Source organism: Molossus molossus, unplaced genomic scaffold, assembly GCF_014108415.1.
Source record: "Molossus molossus isolate mMolMol1 unplaced genomic scaffold, mMolMol1.p scaffold_m16_p_13, whole genome shotgun sequence".
Taxonomy (NCBI): Eukaryota; Metazoa; Chordata; class Mammalia; order Chiroptera; family Molossidae; genus Molossus; species Molossus molossus.
Window position 1 is genome coordinate 1402132 of NW_023425348.1, and position 23916 is coordinate 1426047.

A 23916-nucleotide genomic window follows, 5' to 3' on the forward strand; every position below is an offset into this window, starting at 1 on the left:
GTCTCCACCATGACCCCCCCGTCATCGCCACCGCCTCCTCCGCTAGGAGAAAGCGGCGAGGGAGGGAGACGAAGCCCCGCCTCTGCGCTCTGCGGCAACGTGTGACGTCACGTGGGGCGTTGCTTCGGACGCGAGTGGAGGGAGGGACCAAGGCCAAGAGCCGGCTAGATACGCCACTCACACTTGGAAAAGAGCTTGCGGGATAGCGGTGCAAGCCAATCGTATCAGTTCTCTGGAGGCAGAGAGACTGGGGTGGAGACTTCGGATACTGCGGTTGCAGGTGGGTGATTTCTGGGGTTTGAGAGAGGAGTGGGATGATAGCGTCTTATTCCAGGATGCTGGGGTCGGCCCCTGTGACACACAGAAGACAGAATTCCCTTGGCTTCAGTTGCCTCTGCCGCTCCATGGTAGTTGGAACCGGGAGAGGATTCCGCATCTGGGAAGGGACTGCATGGTGCCCTTTGCAGTTGTGCTTTGCGGCGGTCCCGCGTTGCCTTCCTTCCCCCATCCTCTTCGGTCGAACCCCTCCGTTCATCTAGGACACTCTACCCCTAGTAGCCGCTCACTCTGAAACCCGCCTTCGAAGACGGGCCAAGTCGCGGTCCCCAGTGCGCTGCGCCTGCCCCCCTGAATCCGAGGCTGCCCGCGAGCTGCTGGGCTAATGCTGACCCTTTGTTCTCACCATCTAGTGACTCAAGTGCTGTTTTGCGATTGCCAAGCCGGGACCAAAGCCCCGGGGTTAAAACTGAGAATTAATTGTGTTGTTTAGGAACTAGTGGTTGCACCATATCACAGTTCCTTGCTCCAAAAGCAGAAGAACCAAGTTAAGTAACTTAAGCAGCCCTTCAGAGTTACTCTGTGCCTTTGCTCAGTTATTTTTATTGATGTTTCTGTTTCCACAGTTCCGTGTAGACTGTAGATGACTTTTATGTGACAGCTCTAGTGAACAAAGCCCCTTCTGGGTTTTGGTCCAGGGAAAAGTTGATCTCTGCAGATGGATGTAAATACCTGACTTTGTGGTTGATTAAAAGCTACGTACACTGGGATTCAGAGTCTCTTCCTTTGGCTGCCAAGGAATGTCACTAAAAGACCAGAATTAATGATTAGCACAGTTACCAGATTATTTTCATGCTCTTTAAAATGGGTTATATTCCGTTTTTGTCAATACTTGTTTTCATTAGCCCCTCAATCCTTTGCAGGTAAGTAGGATTTTGAACACAACACAAATCCGCAAAGGGGTGTAAAATGAATTACTGGCTCCATATGTCATTTTAGCTAATACTATAAAAGTCTGTGTCAGGTGCTGTATTTAAGGTCTGCTTTCCACGTGCAGAGAGTTACAGCCTGGCAAAGCAGCTAAAACATGTACAAAAAGCTACAATAAGAGAAAATGTAAAGATATATAAAGTATAAGGTATTCTATTTATTAATATTCGTTTTAGTAGAGTGAAAGAGAAGGCCTTAGTTATAGTGGGTTAAGATAACTGGAGGTGAAGTTACTATAGATTGTCCTTTAAAGACAGTTTTCTGCATTAGCTAGAGGGGAATAAAAGGTCAAAGGATATATTTTTGTTTGATGTTTCTTTAAAGATGGGAGATACTAAAATTTGTACACTGATGGAAAAAGTCCAGTAGAGTGGAAGAAATTGTTGATGTAGTTGTGTATGTGTTCACCACTCAAGTGTATTCCAGAGTGCAGGACCTTGTCTGTATTGTTTTTGCTGTATTCCCAATATCTGGAATAGTGCTTGCCCGAAAAATAGCTACTCCATAACTTTTTAATATGTGTTGAACAAATGAATGACTTGGACTCTATTTCTCTTACCTACTTTAAATTCATTCTTCAAACATCAGCCAGAAAGATACTTAAAAATATAAATCATGTCACTGTTCATTTCAAAATTTTCTGTGGTTTCAATTACACTTAGAATAAAATTCCAAGTGGCCTATGGGATCCTGCATGAGGTAGCACTGGCCTTCTGCAGCCCTATCTCACCCACATTCTTGCTTGATCCCATTAACTATATTTATCAGTGATAGCCTTCTTTCATTTCCTAAAACTGAAGGACCTTTCCCCACTTTAGGGCTTCATACACAGTTTTCTTCTCATCATTCAGGTGTCAACTTAAATGACAATTTCTCAGAAAGGCTCTCTCTCCATAATATTGTAGTGGATCATAACAGGGACTCGGAACCCAGACTGGCTCCCTACTTATTTGCCACGTGACCTTGAGCAAATTAATTTAATTCTCAAAGCCTCATTTTCCCTGTGTATAAAATGGGAAAAATAGTGATATCTGTTTTATATATTGGTTTTGAAGATTGAAGAATATATAAAGCATGTTGTACAGAGTCTGACACAGTAACACTACTTACGTGTTCACTGTTAACCATTGTTATTATCTGAAGTTGAATCACCCCTCCCCCACATTGTTCATTTGTATTTTCATTTCTCAGGTGTTTCTTCACAGTGTTTATAACAATTTATAATTTGCCAGTCTTCTTCACTATATACTAAACACCAAGAAAGCAGGGATCATGTCTGACTTTATTCTCCATGCTATCTCTAGTGCCTAATTCAGTACCTGGCATATAGTTAGCACTCTATAATGAATATTAAATAGAATAGGCCAGAAATTACACTCTATGTTGTAATTTCAGTGACTAAACTAATATCACTGGGAGACCCAATGAAATCAAAACCCATATCAGTCACAGCACAGCTTAAGTTTATATTAAGTGATATTTTTTTATCATTACTTTATATCAAAGGCTTGGTTCTTGTACTTTTATTGATTCAGTTATTTAAATCAAATTTTAATGGAAGACACTAAAAGAGAACAAGAAAATAATAGTGTTGAAAATTGATTCAATGGCCTGGCTGGTGTAGCTCAGTGGATTGAACCTTGTCCCAAAGACTGAGAGGTCCTGGTTCAATTCCTGGTCAGGGCACATGCCCGGTTTGTGGGAACAGGAGGCATTCGATCAATGTTTCTCTCTCACATCAATGTTTCTATCTCTCTCTTCCTCTCTCTAAAAAGTCAATTAAAACATTTTTAAAAACAGGAAATTGATTCAATGTTTTGAGCAGGAAGGTGAGGTGAAGCTGAGATGCAATCTGATAAAATAATACCATTGTTTTATGTGCTATGAAGAAAGAAAAATGCCATTTTAACTATAACTTTTTATCACTTGGAATTTTTCATACTTATGAAAAGCCCTTTTCTTAAAAAAATCATATATCACCGTAGTACATATATAAGAAGAAAAACGTAAGCAAAGTAAGTTAAGATGCTCGTAAAACGTCACATTCAGAGCCTTTTCAACTTTTCTAACTCACTTTCAACTTAAAGTCTTGATGTCCATATTTTTCCACATTTATTCTGTTATCAAGAACATTAATGATGTATCATTTCTTTTTCCTTATCCTCACATGAGGACATTTTTCCATTTTTTGTTCAGATAGAGCGGGAAAGAGAGAGAGAGAGAAATATCGACGTGAAAGGGACACATTGAGTGGCTGCCGCCCACATGACCCAACCAGGGCCAGGGACAAACTGCAACCGAAGTATGTATGTCCCTAAGCGGGACCGACGCTGTAACTAACCGCTGAACCAAACTGGCCAGGGCTGACGTATCATTTCTTAAACAAGGGTCCATTATTGTCTTTCTTCCAGGTTTTCTTTCAAGATACTGATACCCATTCTTTACACTTTGATGCATGTACACAAAATGACAAATATGTCATGACTGCTACATGACCAAAAGTGATTTTAAGATACCTATCCATTTTAGATATGTTAAATGTGAAGAAATATGTCTTAAAATTAGTGAAATATAATTTTGAATTTGCAGAATATTTGAAGGAAAAAGAATGTCTCGCAGATCTTTTACCAAAAATTAAAATAATGTTACTGGCTAAATATATATATTAATTTTTATTTTAATCATTAATATTTGCATACCACTTGAAAATATTTCATCATGATGTCATTTCAGCATTGTAACAGTACAATGTAATTGGTGTGTCCACTTGGCAGATGAGCAAGCCAAACCCTCAGAGCCTCAACAGGAGCCAGTAGTAATTGATGAGCCATTTAGCACCCTTTACTCAAACCAATTTAAGAAATGAAAATTTTAGCTTTTTGCATTTGTCAGTTAGCATATGAAAGGCTTTATCTTTTTTTTTTTTTTTTCTTTAATCCTCACCTGAGGACATTTTTACTTTTTTTGTTCAGAAAAAGTGGGAGGAAGAGAGAGGAAGAGAAAGAGAAACATCGACATGAAAGGGACACATCCAGTGGTTGCCACCCACACAACCCAACCAGGGCCAGGGAAAACTGCAACCGACGTGCAAGGTACGTGCCCTTAGTGGGAACCGAACCCCGGGCCTCTCTGGACCGCAGGTGGATGCTCTAACCGCTGAGCCAAACCAGCCAGGGCCTTTTTTTTTTAATTATTCCTCACCCGAGATATTTTTCTACTTATTATTAGATAGACTGGGAGAAAGGGAGAGAGAGAGACAGAGAAACATTGATGTGATAGGGCCACATCTACTGGTTGCCTCCCGCATGACCCAACCAGGGCTGGAGACAAACCACAACTGAGGTATGTCCCCTTGACCGAAATAGAATCTGCGACTCATTGGTCCGAGGGCCACGCTCTAACCACTGGGCAAAACCAGCCAGGGCAGAAGGCTTTATCTTTTAAAAACTTTATACAAGTGAATAGCTATGCATGCAATTATTTTTATTATATCTATATATATATATATATTTTTAGGAAGAGAGAAACATTGATCAGCTCCTCCTGTACATGCCCTAACTGCTACTGCAGATTGAACCTGCAACCTAGGTATGTGCCCTGACCAGAAATCAAAACCATGACCTTTTGGTGCATGGGACGATGCTCCAACCAAATGAGCATGCCTTGGAAATCTTGATAGGGATTGCATTGAATTATATAGATGGCTTTGGGTAGTGTGGATATTTTAACAATACTAATTCTTCTGATCCATGAACATGGGCTGTCTTTTCATTTATTTGTGTCTTCTTTAACTTCTTTAATCAGTGTTTTATAGTTTTCAGTGTATAAATCTTTTACCTACTTGGTTAAATTTATTTTATGTACTGTATTTTATTGATTATGATGGTATTATAATTGGGATTATTGTCATTATTTCATTTTTAGATAATTTATTAGTACTATTAATTTTTATATGTTACCTTTGTATCCTGCCACTTTATTAAATTCATTTATTAGTTCTAACATTTTTTTGGTGGACTCTTTAGACTTTTCAATATATAAATCGTGTCATCTGCAAAAAAGATAATTCCTTTCCAAGTCTGATGCCTTTTATTTGTTTTTCTTGCCTGATTACTCTTGCTAGAACTTCTATTATTATGTTGAGTAGTGGTGAGAGTGGACACCCTTGTCTTGATTCTAATATTAGAGAAAAAGCCTTCCACTTTTCACAATTGAGTAGTGTTAGCTGTGGGCTTGTCATAGTTTGCCTTTATTATTATGTTGAGATAATATCTTTTTATATGTAATTAATTGAGAATTTTTTTGAATTGGTGCTGAATTTTCAAATGCTTTTTCTGGATTAAGTGATCATATGATTTTTATCTTTATAATTAATGTGATGAATCACATTTATTGATTTCTATAAGTTGAACCATCTTTGCATCCCAGGGATGAATCATGGCATATAATCCTTTTATGGTGTGCTGTTGAATTTGGCTTGCTTATATTTTGTTGAGAATTTTTGCATCAATATTTATTAGGGACATTGGCATATAGCTTTATTTTTATGTGGTAGCCTTATCTGGCTTTGGTATCACGGTAATGCTGGCCTTGTAAAATGAGTTTAAAAGTGTTCCTTCCTCTTCAGTTTTTTGGAAATGTTTGGGAAGAATTGGCCTTAATTCTTTTTTAAGTCTTGGTGAATTTTACCCATCAGCTCCTGGACTTTTTTTGTTGGAAGGTTTTTGATTACTCATTCAGTCTTATAATTGGTCTATTCAATTTTCTGTTTCTTCATGAGTCACAGTTGGGAGGTTGTTTCTAGGAATTTATCCAGTTCATCTGGTTTGATTGTATTTAATTGTTCATACTAGTTTCTTATGATCCTTTGTATTTCTGTGGTATCAGTTATGTCTCCTTTTTCATTTATAATTTTATTTATTTGGGATCTCTCCACCCCTCCCTCTCTCTCTCTGGTTAGTCTAGGTAAAGGTTTGTCATCTTTATCTTTTCAAAGAACCATGTCTTAGTTTTATCAATCTTTTTATTGTTTTCCTATTTTCTCTTTCATTGTTTCTGCTCTCATATTTATTATTTCTTACTTTTTCTAGTTCCTTGAGATGTGAAATTGTCTATTTGAGGTCTTTTTCTTGACTTATGCATTTATTGCTATAAATGTTCCTCTTAGGACTGCTTTTGCTTCATTCCATAAGTCTTAGTATATTGTAATTTCATTTTCATTTGTCTCAGTGTATTTTTTTTTCCTACTTAATTGATTCTTTGTTATCTCAGTTGTTCAAGAGTGTGCTGTTTAGTTTCCAAATATTTGCCAGTTTTCTAGTTTTCTACCTGTTACTGATTTCTAGTTTTATTTGATTGTGGCTAGAAAACAGAGTTGGTATGGTTTTAGTCTTCTTAAATTTGCTGAGACTTACTTTGTCGCCTAACATATGTCTCTATCCTACAAAATGTTCTCTTTATGCTTGAGAAGAATCATTATTCTATTCTTGTTGGACAGAATGTTCTGTAAACACCTGTTCTCTTTGGTCTATAATGTTGTTCGAATCCTGTTTCCTTACTGATTTTCTGTCTGGATGATTTATCCATTGTTGAAAGTGAGGTATTAAAGTCCCCAGTTATTACTGTATGCTGTTTATATCTACTGTTAGTTCTGTTGGTATTTGTTTTAGTGCTCTGATGTTGTGTGCATGAATATGTAACAATTTTTGTATCTTCTTGATGGATTGACCCCATTATCATTATATAATGATCTTCTTTATCTCTTTTCACCCTTTTTAGCTTAAAATCTATTTTATAAGTCTGTTATAAGTACAAGCTACCCTTGCTTTCTTTTGGTTGCCATTTGCTTAAAATATCTTTTCTTACATCTTTACTCTCAATCTGTGTGTGTTTTTATAGCTAAAGTGGTCTCATGTTGGCAGCTTATTGTTGGATTTTGTTTTTTTATCCATTCCAGCATTCTGTCTTTCCATTGGATACTTTAATCCATTTACCAGTAATTATTGGCAGGTAAGTCTTGCTATTGCCATGTTGTTAATTGTGTTCTGACAGTCTTGAGGATTCTTTGTTTCCTGTTTTTTGTCTTTCTGTCTTCTTTGTTATTTAATGATTTTTTGTAGCAGTAGTCTTAGACTCCTGTATCACAATATTTTGTGTAATTACTACAGGTTTTTCTTTATTGGTTTCCATGAGGCTTACGTAAAATATCTTAATAACATCCTTTAAGCTGATAACTTAATTTTGATAACATACATAAAGTGGACATTTTTGCTTCTCCACTTATACTTTAGATTATCAATGTTTCAGTTTATATAAATTTTATATTGTGTATCAGTAATTATTGTATTTATGATTATTTTAATATGTTTGTTTTTTAACTTTTAAACTAGAATTGTCATTGAATTATCTACCACCATTACAATATTAGAGAATCTGACTTTGTATATGTACCATTACCAGTTAGTGTTACACTTAACATTCTTATGTTTTCATGATTTTAATTAGCATCCTGTTTTTTCTTGAGGAACTTACTTCAGTGTTTTGTGTAAGGCAAGTGTAGTAGTAATGAACTCCCTCCATTTTTGTTTTTTGGAAAAAGTCTTTACTTCTCATTTTTTCTGAAAGATAGCTTTGCCAAGTGTAGTATTCTTAGCTCATATATATATTTTTTCTTTTCAATGTTTTAAATATATGACCTTGTTCTCTACTGACCTGCAAAGTTTCTTCCCATAGTGTTTTTGGGGATGGGGGATGGAGTCTCTGGTATGTGATGTTTTGCTCTTCTGCTTTCAATATCATTCTCTTTGACTTTTAACAATGTCATTATAATGTCCCTTTGTAGCCCTTTTTGGGTTAAACTTATTTGGGATCCTTTGGCCTCATGACACTCTAGATGTCCATTTCTCTCTCCAGTTTTAAGAAGCCTTCAGCCATTATTGCTTTAAAAATATTTTCTATTCTTTTCTCCTTCTCTTTCCTGTAGCATTATCATAATTCATGTATTGTTCTTTTGATCATGTCCTATGACTCCCGTAGGCTTTCTTCACTCTTTTTCATTTTCCTTTGTGCTCCTCCTTCTACTATACTGATTTTTTTTTTTTTTTTTTCTGTTAACTTGTGTCTGATGTTTAAGCTCTCCAATGAATTCTTCAGGCCAGTCATTGTATATTTCAACTTTAAAATGTCTGGGTATTTTTATGGTCTCTATTTCTTTGTTGAACTTTTTGTTTGTTCATGCATTGTTTTCCTCATTCTATTTAATTATATGTCTTTTATTGTAGTTCAATAAATTTCTGTAATTCTTTGCAGACAATTAGTAAATCTCCATTTCTTTAGGGTTAGTTATTGGAGTTTTGTTACTTTCCTTTGGTCGTGTCATGTTGGCTTGGCTCTCTGCTCCAGTGCTGCTGTACACAGAACTGTAGGTTGGGCTATGCAGCTTTGCGGGTATTCTGGTTAGGCTTCCTGGTTTGGTAGTCCTGGAAGCTGTATTTAGCCTTATGGAGGACTTTGAATATGATTCCCGAGCCTGGATGGGTCTGTGTAACAGATTCCACAGCCCATAGGGCTTGCTGGCTAAGAAACCTGAACAAGACAAAACTGTGCACCAAGCTCCCTGGCCATATGAGATCACCAGCTGGGCTTTGCAGCTGGGCAGAGTTGCTGGCCAGGTGCCCTGCTTAAGTACTGCTGGACTACTTAGTTTCCCGGGTGCTTTGGACAGGTTTCTTGATGGGGTGGGACTAGGGGCTGCACTCAGCAGTAGATAGGGCTAAGGATTAGCTTCTGTGCCTGAGTGGGCAGCATAACTGTCTCCCAAGCCAGCAAGGTTCATTGTTTGGGGTCTCGAATCAGGCAAAATTGTACATCGGGTTTCCTGGCCAGATGGGATCACTGTCTTATGTTCAGATTTTTAAGAAACTGTCAAGTAATTTCCACCAGCAATGTATGAGTGATCCAGTGTCTCTACATCCTTAAGTATTTGGTGTTATCACTATTTTTTATATGAGCCATTCTGATAGATATTTCATTGTGGTCTTAATTTTGCGTTTTCTATAATGACTAATTATATCGAATGTCTCTTCATGTGCATATTTGCCATCTTTTATTCTCTTTGATTAAATATTTCTTCCTGCCTTTTGCCCATTTTTAAGGTGGATTGTTTTGTGTTCTTTTTATTCCCTGGTGAGATTTGAGTTTTTATATATTCTAAATATGAATTCTTTATCAGAAATTGTTTGTAGATAGTTTCTTCCAGCCCATAGCTTCTCTTTTCACCCTCTTGATGCGGTGCTTCACAGAGGGAAAGTTATTAGTTTAGAAAAAAGTTTAGTTTATCAATTTTTCTCTTTTGTTTTATGGCTTGTGCTTTTAATGTCATATCTAAGAACTCATTGACTTACTCCTGGTTACAAAGATTTTTCTCTTATATTCTAAAACTTTTAAAGTTTTACATTGAAATCTATGATTCATTTTGAGTTGATTTTTTTTTTTTTTACCAGTGAACATCCCTTTGCTTCAACATTATTTGTTAAATATATATCTGTTAAAATTTTTTTTTCTTTATTGATTATAGAGAGAGAGGAAGGGAGAGGGAGAGAGAGATAGAAACATCAGTGAGAGAGAACATCAATTGGCCGCCTCCTTCATGCGCCCCACTGGGGATCAGGCCCCACAACCTGGTCATGTGCCCTGATGGGGAATCGAACCAGCAACCTCTTGGTGCATGGGGCCGATGCTCAACCAGTAAGCCACACCAGCTGGGCTGTTAAATATATATCTTTATTCTATTGAATTGTTATTGGGCTGTGGTAAAAAATCAGTTGGGGCTACATCTTCTTTTTTTTTTTTAATCTTTATTGTTGGATGTAAAATGTATTACAGATGTTCCACATTTTCCCCCCATTGACCCCCTCCTCCCCACTCCCGCCCCCCTCCCACCTTTTCCCACACTATTGTCTGTGTCCTTTGGTTATGCATATAAGTTCTTTGGTTTATTTCTTCCCACCCCCCCAACCCCTTTCCCTTTGAGGTTTGTCAGTCTAGCAATGAATTTGTACTTCTTAATCTCTTCACCTTTTTCACCCATTCCCCCAACCCCCCTCCCATCTGGCAACCAACAAAATGTTCTCTGTATCTATGAGAATGTTTCTGTTCTACCTGTTCATTTTGTTTGTAGATTCCATTGTTGATAGATATGTATTCATTGCCATTTTGTTTGCTCATATATTTTATCTTTTTCTTCAAAAAGACCCTTCATCATTTCATACATTAACAGTTTGGTGGTGATGAACTCCTTTAACTTTTTCCTGTCTGGGAAAGTTTTTATATGTCCATCGATTCTAAATGACAGCTTTGCAGGATAGAGTAATCTTGGTTGTAGTTCTTGCTTTTCATCACTCTGAATATTTCTTGCCACTCCCTTCTGGTCTGCAAAGTTTCTTTTGAGAAATCAGCTGACAGCCTTATGGGAACTCCCTTGTAGGTAACTAGCTGCCTTTCTCTTGCTGCTTTTAAGATTCTCTCTTTGTCTTGAACCTTTTGCATTTTGATGATGATGTGTCTTGGTGTGGGCCTCTTGGGGTTCATCTTGGTTGGGATTCTCTGTGCTTCCTACATTTGTATGTCTGTTTCCTTCACCAAGTTAGGGAAGTTTTCTGCCATTATTGTTTCAAACAGGTTTTCGATTTCTTGTTCTCGCTCTTCTCCTTCTGGCACCCCCAAGATGCGAATGTTGGCACGCTTGAAGTTGTCCCAGAGGCTCCTTACACTATCCTCATTTTTTTGGATTCTTTTTTCTTTTTGCTGTTCTGATTGGGCATTTTTTGCTTTCTTATATTCCAAATCGATGGTTTGCTCCTTGGATTTACGTACTCTATTATTGAAGCTGTGTAAATTATTCTTTATTTCAGTTAATGCCTCCTTCAATTCTAACTGTGTATCCATGATTTCTGACTGGTCCTTTTTTATGCTCTTGAGGCCCTCCCTAAGTTCACTGAGGTTCTCACTAAGTTCATTGAGCATCCGTATAAGCAGTATTTTGAACTCAGTATCTGTTAGGTTGCTTATCTCCATTTCGCTTAGTTCTTTTATTGGGGTTTTGTTCTGTTCTTTCATTTGGGACCTGTTTCTTTGTCTCCTCATTTTGGCTGCCTCCCTGTGTTTGTTTCAGTGTATTACTTAATGAGAGGTATGGGGCTCGCTGAGACCAGATGCTGCTCGTTTGAAAGAATTTAGGAAAAACCTGAAACAGGATCCAAGACAGGCCAATCCTAAGGTTAAGCAAGTGGCAACAGCTTGGGTGGGCTTGAAAGTTGTGTGGGGCGGGGCAGGGCCTCAGGGAGTCAGCAGGGCGGGGCTACCAGTGTGAGCCAGGTTGCTGGAGTCCCAGATATGGCGACTGTCTGCTGCCCCCGGGAAGGGCTCACCAAAGGAACAAAGGCTTCTGACAGCACGTTTATCCAAGAGAAAGCCCTTTCTCCAGCCCTTGCTCCAGTGCCAAACAGCTCAGTTCTTCCCTGTATGACTCTGGTGCCCTTGGAGCTGCCACCCCTCCAAACTTAGAGGGAGAGAGTCCGATAAGTTTCTGCACGGGCCCTTTAAGGAGCTGCCTGGGGCTCCAGCCGCTTCAGCTTCCCTGAGCCTCAGTTCCCGCTGGTTTTTCCAGCCAGAGGTTATGGGGACTTCTCTTCCTGGCACTGGAACCCTGAGCGGGGCACCTGGTGTGGGACGGGGACCCCTCAGGAAGGACCTTCCCAGCCGCGGGAGCCTCCTGATTTTTATCCACCACACTTGGGTGTGGAACCAGCCGCCGCCGCAGCAGCCGCGCCTCTGCCCCTCCTACCAGTCTGGATGTGGCTGCTGCTTTAATTCCATAGTTTTAGGACTTCCATTCAGCTTGATTTCAGGCAGTTTTGAATGATGGTTGTTCTGTAGTTTAGTTGTACCTTTGATGTGGTTGTGGGAGGACGCGATACCCGTTTACCTACTCCTCCATCTTGACCAGAAGTTAGGGGGCTACTTCTTAATTATTTGTTCTGTTCCACTGATCAATGTGATCTATCAATATCAGTCTTAATTACTGTAGCTGTATTAGTCTTAAAATCAAGTAGACTGATTCTTCTCACATTATTATTTTTCAGATTGTGTTAGGTAGTCTAGTTTTCTTGTTCTATATAAGTTTTAGACTAGTCTTACATATCTCTACAAAAAAATCTTGCTGGGATTTTGATACAAATTATATTAAACCTGTATACTGCTGTGGAGAGAATTGACATTTTTACTAGGTTGATTTTTCTAATTCATTAACATGGTTTATCTTTCCATTAATTAGATTTCTTTGACTTTTTTGGTCAGCATTTTGTAGTTTTCAGTATACAAGAGAGGTACACATTTTGTTAGATTTATACATAAGTATGTCTCTCTTTTATCTATTATAAATGGTTTGACATTTTAAATTTTGGTTTCCATGTGTTCATGACTAGTTTAGAGAAAAACAATTGGGTATTGTGTGTTAATTTTATATCCTGTGGTATTGCTGAACTAACTTATTAGTTTTATGAATTTTTTTTTATAGAGTACCTGGGATTTTCTATATAGACAATTTTGTCATCAATATATAGGGACATGTTTCTTCCTTTCCAATGTATATGCCTTTTTATAGAATTTTCTTGCCTTGGAGCGTTGACTAAAGCTTCTAGTACTATAATGAATAGCAGTGGTAAGAGTGGACATGCTTGCCATTTTCCTCATCTAGAGCAAAAGCATTCAGTCTCTTACCATTTAGTATAATGTTAGCTATAGGTTTTTTTAAGATATCCTTGATCAAGTTGAGGACGTTCTCTGTTCCTTATTTGCTGAGAGTTTTTCTCATGAATAGGTGTCAGGTATTTAAATGCTTTCAAGTCATGCAGCACATAATCACATTTCAGTCAGCAACTGACACATATATGACAGTGGTATACCATATAGCATAGGTGTTTAGAAGACTATACCATCTGAGTTTATGTAAGTACACACTATGATGTTTGCACAGTGAAAAGATCACCTAATGACTTGTTTCTCCAAACGTATCCTTATTGTTAAGTGCTATATAACTGTACTGTGTCAAATGATATCATGTACTTTTTCTTTTATAGCTTGCTTCAGTGGTGGATAACATTGATTGATATTTGAAAATTGACCTGGATAAACCTTCTTGGTCATAGTAGGTAATTCCTTTTATATATTGCTGAATTACTTTTGCTAATTTTTAAAAATAATTTTACATCTGTGTTAGTGAGGGATATTGTTCTGTGGTTTGGGAGAGTTTATTGTACTGACTGTCTTTGGAGTACCACAGTAATACTGACTTCATGAAATTAGTTGGGAAGTATTTTCTTCTATCCTGTATTCTGGAAGAAATTAGATAGATTCTGTATTAATGCTTCTTTAAACTTTTGGTAAATTTAACTTCCTTAATAGTTACAGGGCTGTTCAGATTTTATATTTCATCTTGAGTGAGTTGTGGTAATGTGTGTTTTTTGAGGAATTAGTCTGTTTCATCTGCACTATCAAATCATTATGTGTAGAGTTGTTTATAGTATTCCCTTATCCTTTTGATGTCTCACAGTCTGTGGTGATCCCCTGTTTCATTTCTTATATTAGTAATTTGTGTCTTCTCTCTTCTATTCTTTGTCTTCTATTCTTTGCTCAAGGTTTATCTATTTTATTGAACTATTCAAAGTATACGCTCTGTTTCATTGATTTTCTGTGCAGTTTTCTATTTTCAATTTTATAGATTTCTATTCTTTATCATTTCCTTCTGCCTACGTTGAGTTTAATTTGCTGTGGGTTTTTTTTCTTTTTTCTAGTTTATTGAGTTGGGCACTTAGATTATTGATTTGAGACCTTTATTTTCTAATGTTAAGTGCTTAATGCTATGAATTTTTCTCTTTTTAGCTACATCACATACATTTTTATATATTGTATTTTCATTTTTATTCAGTTTAATGCATTTTTTTAATTTCCCTTAATACTTCCTGTGACTCATGGATTAATTGGAAGTATGTTTTTTAGGTTCTGAGTGTGGATGTTTATATGTTATCTTTTTTCTTATTTCTAGTTTGATTCCCTTGTGGTCAGAGAACAAAGTCTATGTGATTTCGGTTCTTTTAAATTATTTGAGGTTTGTTTTGTGGGTCAAGATATGGTCAATCTTGGTATATATTCCATGGCCACTTGAAAATAATGTGAATTTGTTTGTTTGGTGGCGTTTCTATAAATGTTGTTTAGATTCTGTTGGTTGATAGTATTGTTGAGTTCTATATCACTGTTAATTCGGTGTCTTCTTTATTAATTTTAGAGAGGTATTAATATTTCCAGCTATAATAGTATATTTGTCTATTATTCTTTTCAATTCTATCAGTTTTTGCTTCACATATTTTACAGCTCTTTTGTTTAATACATACACATTTAGGTTTTCTTCTTGGTGGATTGACATGATGTAATATTACTTTCTGTCTGACAGTTTTCCTTGGTGAAGTCTACTTGATCTGATATTAATATAGCCACACCTGTTTTCTTATAATAAATGCCTGAAGAGTTTATCTTTTCCCATCCTTTTCCTTTCAACCTACTCATATAATTCTATTTCAAGTGAGTTGCTTGTAGGAAGTGTAAGGGTGGGTCTTTTTTAAAAATCTAGTTTGCTAGTCTCTCTTTTAATTGGTGTATATAGATCATTTACACTTATTGATTTACACCTATTGCAGTTATTGAAATGTTAGTACTTAAGTCTGCTTTTCGGTTGTTTTCCATTTAGTCTCTGTTTTTCATTTCTTTTTTTTTCCTGCTTTTCTGTGGGTTAGATGATCCATTTTTAAAGTTCCATTTTGATTCAACTGTAGTGACTATGAGTGTATCTTTTTGTATAGATTTTTTAGTAGTAGTTCTAGGTATTAAATCATTTATGTAGAATACATATTACATATGTGTTGGTGTATATATAACATTTTATGACAATACTAGTGTAAACATTTTAAAAGTTTAAATATAGTGTAGGAACTTTATGATTTTTTTACTTCCCTTTACTCTCCCTCATATTCACATTATATTGTTGTTTTAAGTAATTTCTTTGTATATATTGATATGTACATTAGGCAGTCCTGTAATTTTTGTTTCAGTCATCAAATATAATTTAGAAAATGCAAGAAGAGATACAAAGCCTGTTGTATTTAACCATATTATTGTTCCTACTCTATTTTTTTTTTTCTTCTTGATAAGATTATTTTTATTGTTAAACTGCTGGTTAGAGCACTTTCTTATCCACCTTTTTAGAGTAGGTGTGCTCATAAGAAATTCTCTTATTTTTCCCTCATTTCATTATCTTGATTTCTCTTACATTCCCAAAGGATATTTTTGATGGATATAGAATTCTGGATTGACAATTCTTATCTTTCAGCACTTGAAAAATGTTATGCACTTCCTCTGCCCTCCATATTTTTTCATGATAAATTCACAGTCATTCAAATTGATTTTCTATTATAGATGAGGTCTTTCTCGCTCACTGCTTGCAAGATTTTTTTTGTCTTTAGGTTTTAAAAGTTTGATTGTGATGTTCCTTGGCATAGATTTTTTTTAGATTTATCTTGTTTGGGCTTCACTCAGGTTCCTAAATCTGTAGGTGTATGTTTTCTGCCAAATTTTGGACACTTTCAGTCATTATTTCTTCAAGTACTTTTTTAGTCCCACTCTTTTTCCTTTCCTTGTGGCACTTTGATGACATGGGTTTTTGTTTTTTTGTTTTTTTCTTATTACAGTCTCACATGTTCTTCAAGTTGTTCATTGGTTTTTCAATATGATTTTTCTATTTTTAGTCTGTTTTTGTTGTGTTAAACAGTGTTCAAATTGTGTAGTTTCTGTGATGTTTTCTTCAAGCTCATTGACCCCACCCCCACCCCCTTCACCATTATATTTGGTTATCGTATTTTTTCTAAGATTTCATTTGGTTCTATTTTATTTTATTTTATTTTATTTTATTTATTTATTTATTTATTTATTTATTTATTTATTTATTTATTTCCATCCTCACCTGAGGATATTTTTCCATTTATCTGCAGATAGAATGGGAGGGAAGGAGAGAGAGAGAGAGAAAAACATCGACATGAGAGGGACACATCTGCAACCGAGATACGTGCCCTTGACTGGAATTGAACCTGCGACTCTTTGGTCCATGGGCTGACATTCCAGCTGCTGAGCCAAACCAGCCAGGGCCATTTGGTTCTTTTTTTATATCTCCTTTTACTTTACTGAGATTTTCTATTTTTTCATTTGCTTCATATTTATGATTGCTCATTGAAGCATTTCTGTGATGACTGTTTTAACATTCTTGGCAGATAATTCTAACATCTGTATCATCTCAGTGTTGGTATCTGTTGATTGTTTTTTTCTCATTCAATTTGATGTATTCCTGGTTCTTGAATATATACAATATTGTGTTGTAAGACTCTAGAACTTAAATTTTGCATTTTAGCAGATCTTTTGTGACACTACTCTTAAGGTCACCATCTCATTACTTCCAGGTTGGGGTAGAAGTCCAGATTTTCTACCTCACTTTTGTTGACTCCTGTAGTAGGAGGACTCCTTTGTACGGCTAGATAGAGTTGGGAGTTCAGGCATCCTCTGATACCACTCTGGCTAGGAGGAAGAGGGATACCTTGTTACTGCTCCTCATGTGGTCTCCACTGACATCCTGTGAGTGTGGCTTGTTGCTGCTGAGTGGTAGTGAAATTCTTGAGCCTACACCGGGCCTTTGACTCTACCCCAGCAAAAAGAGGGAAGAATGCCATGTTAGTACCAGGTGGGAGTAGAAGTCTAGGCTCCCCATGTGCCACGTGATCTCTGTTTATGGTGAGGGGAGATGGTTGATGGATACTGTTATCACACTGTAGAGATTAATGTCCTGGCTCTCTACTCAGCCTTCTCTGATATTACTCCAGTGGGAGTATGGGGAGAGAGTTGAGGCACCTTATTACACCCTAGCAAGGTGGGATTCTAGGCCCTCCATTTTACTTTTTCCAACTTGGGTGAGTGTAAAGACTGAGTCTCCCAACCAGTTCTGTGGTTCCTTGAGGCAGGCCATGGAGAGAAGACCCTACATTGCTGTAAAGATTGATGCACCAGCCTATTGCTACACTTGAGAAACAGACCAGGAGTAACACCCAGTTCAGAACTGCCCCCAAACCTCCCATTGTATCTTTAGCTCCATGACACTCACTTTCATTCTTAATATGTCTCCCCACTTACAGACACTGTACTGCTGAGCCAAACTGGCCAGGGCTAAATTTTATTTAATTTTAAGTAAATTAAATTTAAATAGCTCTACATGGCTCATGGTTATTGTCCGCAGCAGTAGATTGTCTGTTCTGATTGAAGCTGTAGGATCATTCAGACTACTTCTCTAGTGTCTGGTTTCCACCTAGGCTTGAAACACCCACTCTGGGTGAACCAACCACCATGTAAGAAGTCCACATACCATAAGACTGCCACATGTGAGGAAGTATGAGCTAGCCACATGAAGCAAGTCAGAGAACGCCCCATTTGTTCTAGCAGTCCATTTGCACATCAGAAATGTGAATGAAGAAACCATATTGGACTTCAAACCTAGGCAAGCCTTCAGATGATTTCAGCCATAGCTGCCGTCTGACTCTAACCATATGAAAGTCTCCAAGCAAGAAGCTTCAGCTAATCCCACAGATCCCTGAGAGATTATAAATTGTTGCCTTAAGCCACTAAATTTTAGGGTGATTTGCAAAGCAGTAGTTTACCAAAACAGAAATATACTAAGGAATCAAGATTCCCTATTTTTCTGGCTCTTCTAGTTCCTAGTCGTCTTTCCTTCTTGTTTCACACTTCCTTACTTTTGGTGGTGTAAACTTTCATGCTTAGAACTAATATTGCAGTTTGGGAAAGTCACAGTGACCTGGCCTTTCATTGAAATCCTATCTGGGATTTCTGACCTTGTGTTTAAAAGGCCATTAAATAAATTATTTTCTGTTTCTTTCTGCTTTCAAATAGTTCAACATGGATCAATACTTGCCTTTTTCGTCCTTAGTAAAGGCCATCAATAGTTAATATAATCTAACACTGACTTTTTTCTTCAATCATTTGTCTTTTCTATTATTTTTATTCATTTATTTATTTATTTTATTACTCACCCGAGGATTTTTTCTATTTATCTTCAGATAGAGTGGGAGGGAGGGAAAGAGAGACAGAAACATCCATGTGAGAGGGGCATATTTACTGGTTGCTTCCCATGTGACCCCCACCAGGGCCAGGGATGAACTACAACCGATTGAGGTACGTGCCCTTGATGGGAATCGAACCCGAGACTCATTGGTTAGGCCTGATGCTCTAACCACTGAGCAAAATCAGCCAGGGCTCAATCAATTGCTGTGTGTCTTTTTGGGTCAAAAAGGCACATAGCAATTCTTCACAGTCAACATTTTAACATCTGCTTTGTTACCAGAAGAAAATGAATAGGTGGGGAGAGGGATGTGTTGGGTACATACCCAAATGATAGCTATTATATAAGCAATAGCTCTTATATATAACAAGATAAGTCATGTAGTGAGAGCCTATGTAAGCTATTTATACAACTTGTAAATTGTGCTACTTAAATTTATATAGCCTTGGACTTTATCTCTTAATAATATACATTTTATTCCACTGAGCACAATAGTTATAAATATTTAAAAGGAATTTATTTTTAAATGTCATGAAAACAAATGTTTAGAACAAGATTTACTACCTTATGGTTGTTCTTAGTGAGCATTTTTTGTAATTGATAACAAAGAGGGCAAATTTTATTAGGACTCTACTTCAGTGATTTTTTTTTTTTTTTCAGTTCTAAGAACAGATAGAAATTGGCTATGGATAATTCATATGATTTCAGTCAAGGACGCTCATGTAATGGAATTCCGTCTGAGAAGATAAACAACTTCGTTGTGTCAGAAGATCATGGACAGAAAATCTTAAGTGTACTACAGAATTTTAGAGAACAAAATATCTTTTATGATTTCAAAATAATCATGAAAGATGAAATAATCCCATGTCATCGTTGTGTGTTAGCTGCATGCAGTGACTTTTTCAGGTACTTTATCTTCTTTATGCCTCCAATTTTATGACATAGATAATTAAGTTTTGTTTTTTTTTTAACTCTACTCACTTTTCCACCCACAGGAGCATGCAACAGTACTTTTTAATTCTTGAAAAGTGCTAATTAGAACCTAGGTTAACTAATGATTATTTTATATAAAAATATAAGACTATCTTTTGTAAAGCTCAGGTCTTCAAAGGCCAGCATTTCTGAAAGTTTTATAGAACATTAGTCCCTTAAAATGTACAAGGGAAAAGTTTTGATCTGGGGTCAGTTTTATTTGAGGAGTCCCTGCACTGTGTCCTTTAGGAAAAGAGGAAAGGACAGATTCATCCAAAGTGGAAGCAAGTGCAAAGAAAAGGAGCGAGAGGAAACCCATTTCAGTCCTGTATTGTGTCAGTGCTTTATCTGGAGGACAGGGACTCTAACCCGGATTATTTAAAGAGTTCTCCTCTCTGGCAAAGGCCTTCCTTTACTAGGGGAAAGTACCTCCAGAGCATTTCTGGAGCACACCCAGCTTGTTCTAATTTTAGGTACCTTCTGAATATTAGTAGGTTCCCCATGTATATCACCTTACAAGGAGTGTCCTGGTGAAGACACTGTTAAGAACCCACTGTTTTTGTTTTTTTTAATCCTCACCCAAGGACATTTTCCATTTTTTGTTCAGATAGAGTGAGAGGGAGGGAGGGAGGGACAGAGAGAGAGAGAAACATCAACGTGAAAGGGACATATCGAGTGGCTGCCTCCTGCACAACCCAACCAGGGCCGGGGACAAACTGCAACCGAGGTATGTGCCCTTAGCGGGAACCGAACCCAGGTCTCTCTGGCCCGCAGGCCGTCGCTCTAACGGCTGAGCCAAACTGGCCAGGGCAGAACCCACTGTTTTGACATTGGCTTTTTGATTCTGTAAGGTTTAGGGTCAACAAATGACCTACCCTGTGAGGCTTCTTGGTCAGACACACAACCTGTTGGTGACATCCTGAATTTCAGCCCTCTTAGTCATACTGCAGTAAACTTAAGTCCTCATTGCAGTATTTTGCATTATGTTCAATTTTATAAGCAATTTTTATTTGAAGTAAGCAGGGTTTAACTCTCTGATAAACAAACAATAAAAATACAGTAAGATTTAAGATAAAAATGCAACTTTTATTAGCTGTTTACCTAACTACACTGTATGTTTTCATCTATTTTTTTCACTTCTTCTCTCAGGTAACTTCAGTTCTACTCATATTTCACTGGAGTCCTTACTGTTCTTATGCTCCATCCCTCTGAGGTTCTACCATTTTCTTCCCCTCTATTCTAATTCAGTTTTTCTTCCAAGTAATTCTTTTCTGCTCCCTTATCCTATGTCACCTCTGTATAGTATAATGGTGAAGTACTTGGCATCTTACTGCACATGCCCTAAATCTAAATCCCAGCTCTACCATTTATTAGCTATGTGACTTTAGCCACAGTCCACCATTGTTTAGTTTTATAAAATCACATTTCCTTTATTCTAAAGTACAATACAAACTGTGTACTTCTAGCTGTGTGTTTATCTAATTTGGTGAATTTCCCTACACAGACAGATGCATTAGAGACATCTGATATCTCACTGTAGTTCATCTTTCACTGGTCTCACTACTGCCAAATTGAAACTTCATTTGAAAGAGACTTTGAAATACTAAACGTAGACACATTACATATCTTAAGCAATTTTGGTTAACACCTGCAAAGTTGATACTAATTAACCCATAAATAAATAAATCCAGCCATTAGAGTGATTTTACCCTGATTTTATAAATAATATATAAGAACATCAAATCGGTATTCAAAATTTGAATGTTTTTGTGTAGCCTTCTTTGGATTAGTTGCTGTAGCTCAGGTATAATGTATATATTTTGCAGTATGGGAGTTATGTAATACATATGTTTCACAGATAAATAGTATTGTACATAACTGTTCTGGATATTAATTTATTAGAGTGCTTTTGAAATATATTTTAAATTAAGGATAAAGGAAATCTTTTTAAGGTAATGTGAAAATTATTATGGAATAGAATATTTCTGTTTACTTCTTCTATGTTCTTATTTTTTCAGGGCTATGTTTGAAGTAAACATGAAAGAAAGAGATGGTGGAAGTGTTACCATTACCAATTTGTCCTCCAAAGCAGTAAAAGCATTTCTTGATTATGCCTATACTGGAAAAACAAAGATAACAGATGATAATGTGGAAATGTTCTTTCAGTTGTCATCATTTCTTCAAGTTTCCTTCCTAGCCAAAGCTTGCAGTGACTTTTTAATAAAAAGTATTAATATTGTCAATTGTTTACAGTTATTATCTATATCGGATAGCTATGGCTCTTCCCGTTTGTTTGACCATGCATTATACTTTGTACAGCACCACTTTTCTTTGTTATTTAAATCCAGTGATTTCTTAGAGATGAACTTTGGAATACTACAGAAATGTCTGGAATCAGATGAATTAGATGTTCCTGAAGAAGAAACTGTACTGAAAGTCGTCCTCAATTGGACTAAATATAACTTAGAAGCAAGGCAAAAGCATCTACCTTATTTGATTAAAAAGGTAAGATTACATCAGTTACCTGAGGAGACACTTCAAGACTGTCTTCTCAGTGAAGAGTGCTTACTCAAAAGCACCAACTGTTTTGACGTAGTCATGGATGCAGTTAAATGTGTGCAAGGCTCTGGTGGACTTTTTCCTGATGCTCGACCATCCACAACTGAAAAATACATATTTGTTCACAAAACTGAGGAAAATGGAGAAAATCAATATACATTTTGCTATAATATTAAAACTGATTCGTGGAAAATACTGCCACAGTCACACTTGCTTGATTTGCCCGGATCTAGTCTGGCAAGTTACGGAGAAAAAATATTCTTGACAGGTGGTTGCAAAGGGCCATGTTGTAGAACGGTTCGGCTTCATATTGCAGAGTCTTATCACGATGCCACCGACAAAACCTGGTGCTACTGTCCAGTCAAAAATGATTTCTTCCTGGTATCGACTATGAAAACACCAAGAACCATGCATACTTCAGTTATGGCTCTTAATCGATTGTTTGTCATAGGTGGAAAGACTACAGGATCTCAGGATATTAAAAGTCTCTTAGATGTTGAATCTTACAACCCTCTTTCCAAAGAATGGATGTCTGTTAGCCCATTACCCAGGGGCATATACTATCCTGAAGCAAGTGCATGCCAAAATGTAATTTATGTTCTTGGATCAGAGGTAGAGATTACAGATGCCTTTAACCCGTCACTTGATTGCTTTTTTAGATACAACGCTACAACTGACCAGTGGTCTGAATTAGTAGCAGAGTTTGGGCAGTTTTTTCATGCCACACTAATTAAAGCTGTCCCAGTAAACTGCACACTGTATATATGTGACCTTTCCACCTATAAGGTTTATAGTTTTTGTCCAGACACTAGTGTCTGGAAGGGTGAAGGATCTTTTGAATGTGCAGGCTTTAATGCAGGTGCAGTTGGAATTGAAGATAAAATTTATATATTAGGTGGTGATTATGCACCAGATGAAATCACAGATGAAGTGCAGGTCTACCACAGCAGCAGGTCTGAGTGGGAAGAAGTTTCACCAATGCCGAAGGCCTTAACCGAATTTTACTGCCAGGTGATTCAATTTAATAAATACAGGGACCCATGGTTTTCTAGTCATTTCTAAAAGTAGTTTGTGCTTAGACATTGTAAAACTATTCCAGTTCTAGAAACTTACAGTAAATTTGTTAACGTTAGCAGTTGGTAAAAAGGTCTTTACATCTTAATAAATTAAAATGTACCTTCTATTAGAGAATTACTATGTAAGGATTAGCAGTTCCCAGAAGCTTAAAATACAAAATACATTTTACCAAAAAGTATACTGAATATAATTTAATCTTGGGGAATCCAGAATACTTGGTATGTTCATATGTAAATAAAACTCATAGACCTTAATGTTTTAATTTTTAAAGTACTTTATTCATGAGAGACTAGTAAAAACAAATCAAAGTTCACAGCTTTGTACTATGTAAATGGGAGACGTCTATTTAAGTAGTAAAAATGAATTATGTATATTCTATATTATATGAAGTGAAACATAAATTAGAAAGGTGAGAATCCTACCTTATTACTATAGGTAGAAGAGTTGTTGAATTCCTATCCTTTCTGATCATGGTTAGCTTCTTTTAAATACTTATTTTCTTTCATCATTATTTTGTAAGAAATTTTTCTAAAATGCTGTGTTTCCCCGGACTTCTAAACTATAAACTAAACACAGTTTAACTTTTTTTTTTCCTGTTTTTTTTTTTAATCCTCATCCGAGGATATTTCCCATTGATTTTGAGATAGAGTGGAAGGGAGAGAGGGGGAGAGAAGAGAGAGAGAAACATCAATGTAAGAGAGACACATTGATTGGTTGCCTCCCACACAACCCTAGCTGGGGCTGGGGATTGAATCTGCAACCCAGGTACATGCCATTGACCGGGAATTGAACCCGTGACCCTTTGGTCTGCAGTCTGA

The 23916-nt window shown here is 36.8% G+C and overlaps 1 protein-coding gene across 3 annotated transcripts; it reads left to right on the forward strand.

Annotated features, from left to right (window-relative positions):
* Positions 1-133: 133 nt before the first annotated feature.
* On the forward strand, positions 134-23684 carry KBTBD3 (kelch repeat and BTB domain containing 3). Of its 3 annotated transcripts, none has more exons than XM_036260060.1 (4): positions 150-280; positions 13404-13475; positions 19151-19396; positions 21481-23684. In XM_036260060.1, exons 3-4 carry the CDS (start codon positions 19176-19178, stop codon positions 23081-23083), a joined length of 1824 nt encoding a protein of 607 aa, XP_036115953.1. In that variant the 5' UTR covers positions 150-280; positions 13404-13475; positions 19151-19175; the 3' UTR covers positions 23084-23684. The 3 variants fall into 3 exon arrangements, with proteins under 3 accessions (XP_036115955.1, XP_036115953.1, XP_036115954.1); XM_036260061.1 differs by having other exon boundaries at positions 13404-13471; XM_036260062.1 differs by lacking the exon at positions 13404-13475 and having other exon boundaries at positions 134-280.
* Positions 23685-23916: the final 232 nt, after the last annotated feature.

Bases quoted from the DNA above. Each gene is read 5' to 3' on its own strand.
- KBTBD3 (XM_036260062.1), top strand. From the start codon at position 19,176: ATGGATAATTCATATGATTTCAGTCAAGGACGCTCATGTAATGGAATT. The intron at 19,397-21,480 runs GTACTTTATCTT...TTATTTTTTCAG, and splicing joins GCATGCAGTGACTTTTTCAG to GGCTATGTTTGAAGTAAACA.